The 6,492-nt window shown below is 43.4% G+C and overlaps 2 protein-coding genes across 5 annotated transcripts in view; one reads left to right on the top strand and one right to left on the bottom strand.

The window, feature by feature from the left end:
• Window positions 1–5,331, bottom strand: part of R3hdm1 (R3H domain containing 1) — a 131,645-nt gene extending 126,314 nt beyond the window's left edge. For all 4 annotated transcript variants that reach the window (XM_026779658.1, XM_026779660.1, XM_026779659.1 and 1 more), the window contains exon 1: window positions 5,166–5,331. The gene's annotated coding sequence lies outside the window, so the exon portion shown is untranslated. The remainder of the gene's footprint in view (window positions 1–5,165) is intronic.
• A 320-nt stretch (window positions 5,332–5,651) lies between these two features.
• LOC101980314 (DNA annealing helicase and endonuclease ZRANB3-like) overlaps window positions 5,652–6,492 on the top strand; it is a gene marked incomplete at its 3' end in the record, with an annotated part of 124,136 nt that continues 123,295 nt past the window's right edge. Inside the window, exon 1 of the mRNA XM_013346651.2 lies at window positions 5,652–6,002. Coding sequence (XP_013202105.1) covers window positions 5,901–6,002 — 102 coding nt within the window. The remainder of the gene's footprint in view (window positions 6,003–6,492) is intronic.

Raw genomic sequence — 6,492 nt, 5'->3', positions numbered from 1 at the left:
CGCAGAAAGAATATTGTATACATAATAAATAAATAAAAATATTTTTAAAAAAATTAAAAAAAAAAAGAAGAACCTTCAGTTGATTAAATTTCTACCTCAAACTACAAGGTGGCACCTGAGTGTAGTTATGGAGCCCTTTCATGTAAAAGACGGGCTAGTAAAGCTACCTGCACAGCTATCTGCAAAGGCAGCCTAGCTCTGTCACTCGGAAAACTAAAACCAGCAGAAGTCAAATGGTTGAACCTCCTCTACAACAGACATCAGATAACTGTCTCTCGAGGTCAGGAATACAAACAATTTCTCAATTTAATTTCTTTTGGAAGGAAATTATAGCAAGTTGTGGATGACATAAGTTAAGAAGGCCAAAGAAGTACCCTTAAAAATGCTAAGTGACCTAGTATTTACAGAATAAGAGGTTCAAAACATACAATTTGTCTGGAGTAGTGAGCTTATGGTCAAAATTAAGAAAAGAGGTCACAGAGGCTGGAGAGATGGCCCAGCGGGGTAGGAGCACTGGCTGCTCTTTCAGAGAAACTGGATTCAAACCCCAGCACCACATGGCAGCTCACAACAGTCTATAATTCAAGTTCCAGATGATGTCTTCTAAAGTCTGAGGGAGGGTACCAGGCATACAAGAGGTATACAGACAAATGCAGGCAAAATATCCACACACCTAAAGTAATAATAAATAATTTTTTAAAAGGCACCCATCTGCCAACTAATAAAGCGAAGAACAAAATAAAATGTAAGGAGATGTTTAATGTAACGTATGTGAAGACTAACGACAGCAAAATACTAAAAACCTGAAAAAAAAAATCAAATTGCTGGGAAAGGCAGGCGAGAACTAGCTCTGAACCAGGGTTTAGTATCTTATGTCACTTGTCCGTTGGTGACTAATTAAACCACATTTTGGAGATTACACATATTCATATGTAGGCTAACACAAATACAAGCAAATTTGCTCAATTTTGTTTAGTTTGTACCTTATATGAGAACCAAAGTTAATTTGATAGAAATTTCATTTATGTTATTTGATGCATGACATGTATTACTGATAAAAGATTATAGTGAACCTCAAGGATTACGTGAAAGACAACTTAATATTTTTTAAGTTTAATATTACTAGGAAAAATGGACTCATTTCCTTTTCTTTCATCTGCCATGTCAATTTATTACCTAAAGCTCTAAGTACATCATTCTTCCTATAGATAAGAGTGACTATAGACACATCACTGGTTCTGTGGTTTGCAACACGAGCAAAATTTTCATTCCCACTCATAACCACACCTCTGTGACATATGACTGCTGGACATTGTACAATGGTTCAATAGTGTTAATAAGAAAGTTTTCTAGCCGGGCAGTGGTGGCGCACGCCTTTAATCCCAGCACTCGGGAGGCAGAGGCAGGTGGATCTCTGTGAGTTCGAGACCAGCCTGGTCTACAAGAGCTATTTTCTGGATTTGTTCCAAAATCTCATAGAAATCCTCGAAAAAAAAAAAAAAAAAAAAAAAAAAAAAAAAAAAAAAAAAAAAGAAAGTTTTCTATTCAAGTAGGTACAGTATATTACAGACTCATTAAGTCTTTAGCATGATTTGTCTAACACTTAAAAAAAAAACTTTATCAAACCCTTACTAAACTTCCTTACTTCTGAGAATTAAAGGTTAATATTAACCCAAATGACTATAACAGGGTTCCCTCCCCCCCTTGAGACAGGGTTTCTCTGTATATCCTTGGCTGTCCTGGAACTTGATCTGTAGACCAGGCTGGCCTTGAATTCAGAGATTCATTTGTCTCTGCATCCCAAGGGCTGGGATAAAGGTGTGCACCACCACTGTCCGGCTATAGCTATATATTTTAAAACACCAACTGAAAAGAAAATTTCTTTTGTTACTTGGTAAGTCCCCTTAGAGAAGAACCCAAGTACCATTTGGCTGTTCAGATGCTGTCAACCTTGGCTATCACTGCCATCAACACTTCACAACACAACAGTTCGCTTGCTAATCTAAAATTGCCTCAACTGCACAAACTCCAAGGACACCTTTATTGTGTGAAAACCCACTATATTTTCAAAACAGCTGGGGAACAGAAAGGAACATGTTATTTCAAAGAAAAGAAACATTCAAGGACTGCAAAACAATGGGCTGGAACTAAACAGCAAGGATTTAGTTTATTAGTAAAGAATTTGCTAGAATGTGTGAGGTGAGATGTTCAATCCCCAGCACTGAGGAAAACAACAAAAACCCAAAACCAAACCAACAAATATGAAGAACACAAAGCAACAGTCTGGTATGGTCACATAAATCAAATAACTTGCTCAATCTTAACTTTGTATCAAAGAGGCACTTGCCTTCCCTGGCAGCACAAGGACTAGGATAGCAACTGTAAACTAGATCTTGAAACATATTAACCATGTAGACAATATCATAACACTTAACTACTACAACACAAAATAAATTGTTATTATGGGTAATCTATTTGAAATACATTCCAAATACAGAAATTTTAAACAAAAGGAAAAAAAAATCTTGTAAAAATCCTATTAGGTACCCAATGACTACTTTTCATGTAGTCATTTTTCTGCTTTAAAAAAAAAAATTGCTAGAGGCCGGCAAGATGGCTAAGTGCATAAAGGCACTCCACTTTCAAATCTGATTGCCTGAGTTCAATCCCAGAGACCAACATGATACAAGGGCAGAAGTGACTTCTGCAGATTGTACCACTGTCTTCTACCTCCCAAAATGTGCTATGGCAGTTGTGTGCACCACCCACTAAGTAAATGTAATAAAACAAACAAAAATGGCTATTTTAGGTCATTGTGTATATTAACACTCCTACAATAATCAACAGCAGAAGAAATTTTGAGGCTGCAGCAATACCCTCTGCACATGAACAAATTCATTCTCTAAATATGAAAATGATGCCGGGCAGTGGTGGCGCACGCCTTTAATCCCAGCACTTGGGAGGCAGAGGCAGGCGGATCTCTGTGAATTCGAGACCAACCTGGTCTACAAGAGCTAGTTCCAGGACAGGCTCCAAAACCACAGAGAAACCCTGTCTCGAAAAACAAAAAAAAAAAAAAAAAATGGCGCCGGTTGTGGTGGGGCATGCCGGTAGGATTTGCTGAAGGAGGCAGAGGCCGGAGGATCACGAGTTCGAGGCCAGCCTGGGCTACACATTTAAAAAAAAAATGAAAATGAGAAAACAAAAATTAAATTTAATGTAATAAAATAACTATGTATGAGAAACAATCCTAGTAGCTTTACACATTCTCTATCTAGGCCTCTCAACTCCAAAGATTAAGCATCATCCTTCCCCATCATACAGATGAGGAAACCTAACAGAGACAAACAAAAGGATCCTACAACTAGTAAAAGAATGAAGTCTCCTGTATTTTCATCAGTTCTTCCCTGCAAAGAATTCATGAGACCTAAAAATATCATTGCATAAATTACCAGTTAATTATCAGGTTCTGAGAAATATGCTAGGCAATGTATAAGAACTTCACAGAAGAGCTAAGGGAACTGATCTTCCAAAGTTATGTACCACATTTAAAAAAATAATAACACACAAGCAGATTACTTCTTGATCCAAATTAATTGATCTATTTCACTTCGGTATCTACTTGCATTATTTTAAGAATATGTCGGATTCCTAAGATACTATAGACTTCTTCGACCCTGAAGAAATAGTCTATCAAAGAGCAGACTTCTCAGTTTACTCTAGAAACTAGTAAATCTTAGAAATGGGGTGGTCTGTAGTCATTATATTATAGATTACCGGATTCATTAAGTTATACTTTCCTAAGCCAAAAACAGTGGAACTTGAAAAGATGAGCACACTATCAAAGCCTGATGGAATTATAAGAAAATTCCCTAAAATATAGCTAAAGATGAAAATTTTTAATGTTTGTTCAGTTAAATGTGTAGCTACATGAACCTTATTGAGGCAAGTATTACAAAAAGGGACTTCCAGTTTGATTTGAACCATCTTTTTAATGACACAGTGCTCTTGAAATCAATGACATTTAAATTTAAGGAGTTTCTTTAGCTGGGTGGGAGTTTCTCTCCTCTATAATCCCAGCACTTGGGAGGCAGAGGAAGGTGGATTTCTGTGAGACCAGCCTGGTCTACATAGGGAGTTCTAGGACAGCCAAGGCTACAGAGAGACCCTGTCTGGAACACCGTGTCCCCAAAGGTGAGTGGGGGCGGGGGCGAGGGCAGGGGGCTGATTCTTTAAACTCACCCGGGCCAACTACAACCTTAGTGTTGGGGTATCCTTGTCTGTGCGTATTCATTCAAGCTGGAACTTCATTTTTTTTCTTCTTCAGAAATTCAACTTACTTAATTAAACCTTACTGGTTTGGAAGATACCTCTTCACCTCTAGCTAGTTTAGAAGGCTTGCTACCTCAGGGCCAAATCGTAGGGGTCACAACAGCCAGGCCCAATTTGTTTATCTATAAAAGCAAGTTCAAACAACAGTGACACCCTCTTGCACATAATCACCACAACAAAACAAAACAAACAAACAAAGCAGAAACGAGAAAAAAACTTCCAACACACGGTGATGGAAATGGGGGAGGGGAGTGAACAACATCATAGCGTCCCTGGAGGACCACGAGCGACCAAGGCTCTGACAGTCATTTAACTTTCTTGCTAATTTCTCCACTATGTATTTTTCTCGCAGCACAGGCTCAACGAGCTGTTTCCTTATCGACGAGGGTGACAAATCCCCGGAGCGGGGCTACCAGCCCTGGGCATCTGCGCCGGGCCACGGAAAACAGCTACACGAACAGCCCCAGCTCTGGCCTGGCCTTGGCTGCTTCTCCCCTCGGTCCTTTCCGGATCTCCGGGGCTCACGAGAGCAGCAGCTGCATCAGGGACGCTCGGGGAACCTGTCCCCAGTTCCCCCGCTAGGCCTCAAGGGGTTGGCGCTGCACATGGCCCCCAGCGGGCCGGCGGGCACGGAGAGGTGGGAGCAGCGGGCGGGCTCGCCACCGAACCCCACGACCCCTGACGGGGTGGCGGGAGGGACGCTGGCTCCTCAGCGCGTCGCTCGCTGGCTGCCTGACTCTCCCGCTCCGTTAGCGCTACCGGTCGGAGGGCGGGGGAGGGGAGCAAGCGCGTTATTCCCGGGACGCCGCGGGGGAGGGGACGACATCGCTTACCCGCGTTACTGAGGAGAAGGAGCAGGAGGAGGCGGCGTGAGCGCGGCGTGGCGGGGCGACGGCGGGGCCGGCTGCTTGCAAGGAAGAGTCTCACGGAAGGGAATTAACCCCATCACCAGCCCGGACACCGGCTCCAGCGGCAGCCGCGGCGGCAGGATCCCGCCCCTTCCCACCACGCACTAGCCCCGCCTCCACGTTCGCGTTGACGGGTAGCCGGTTCCCTCATACGCTGGGTGAACACTGAGTGACATAAGGCTTATCCAATCGTAGTTTGAAAGACCGCCTTAGCCCCACCCCGTTATCACTGCGGGGCCGCGGGAGAACTGGGCTAAGTCTATCTCCAGCCCCTAAGAGAAAGAACCAATCCTAGGCAAGTGATCGTTCTTGAAGGACGCAATAGATAACCAATGATGAAGCTGGGAGGACAGCCATTTTGCCCACTTGTGAAAGAACCACCTTTTCCCACGAGTAAGGACCGTGAGGTAGTCTAGTCCCGGGAGATTTTAGTCACTGGATATATGGAAGGCAGCTATATTTCTTCAGGGAATATTTGTAGAGCGCCTGAGGAGGAAAGGAGAATTTTGTCCGTCTGTGGGAGATGTGGGGAAGGCTTTAAGGATGTGGCTCCTCCCCTTAGCGGTAACGGGTTCCAAGCGGAACACCTGGTTTCTCCGGTCTTAGTGGTGGAGGGCAGGACTGCGGAGTGCTTTGGCTTGTGGAACTACAGTTCCCAAGATGCTTTGCCACGCCCCCCGAGCAGTTTCCTCCACTTGCTTCCTGTCGTGTCTCATGGGACTTGTAGTTCTTGAGAGGTTACCACGCGCCCTTCTTGTCCAGGTGGGTAGGGGTAAAGTTTTGAATAATTTGGACTTTCGAATGAGGTCACAAGGTTTGCTTCCGGTCTTTTCTCCTTACTGAAGGAGGAAAGAAAATATAAAATAAGGGTGGGCAGTTTTCTCGGAGCTCCACAGGGTTTTACAGTGCTGGTATTTGAACTCACCCACTGGTAGGTCACTTCCTGACGTCACTTCCGCCTAGGGGAGGACACTTGCAAAAACCTTGGCGGGAGTTGCAGATTCTCAAACTAGCACACCAGTATTGGCGGCCTGGGAGTGCTGTGTGGGGCAAAAGGTGGGATATTGAGTATATTTTATTTTCATTTTAAGAAAAGAGTGGGTAGGAGTCGTCGTGGCTCATGCCTATCACAGCAAGAAGCCGAAAGATCGACGCGAGTTCACAAGCTGCGCTACAAAGTGAGTGTTAGAATAGCTGGAACTGCAGAATTGACCTTGTCTAACACACACACACACACACACACACACACACA

Source organism: Microtus ochrogaster, chromosome 6 (genome assembly GCF_000317375.1).
Source record: "Microtus ochrogaster isolate Prairie Vole_2 chromosome 6, MicOch1.0, whole genome shotgun sequence".
NCBI classification, from domain to species: domain Eukaryota; kingdom Metazoa; phylum Chordata; class Mammalia; order Rodentia; family Cricetidae; genus Microtus; species Microtus ochrogaster.
The sequence above is the reverse complement of the archived record's forward strand: the minus strand, read 5'-3'. Positions and strand labels throughout refer to the sequence as shown.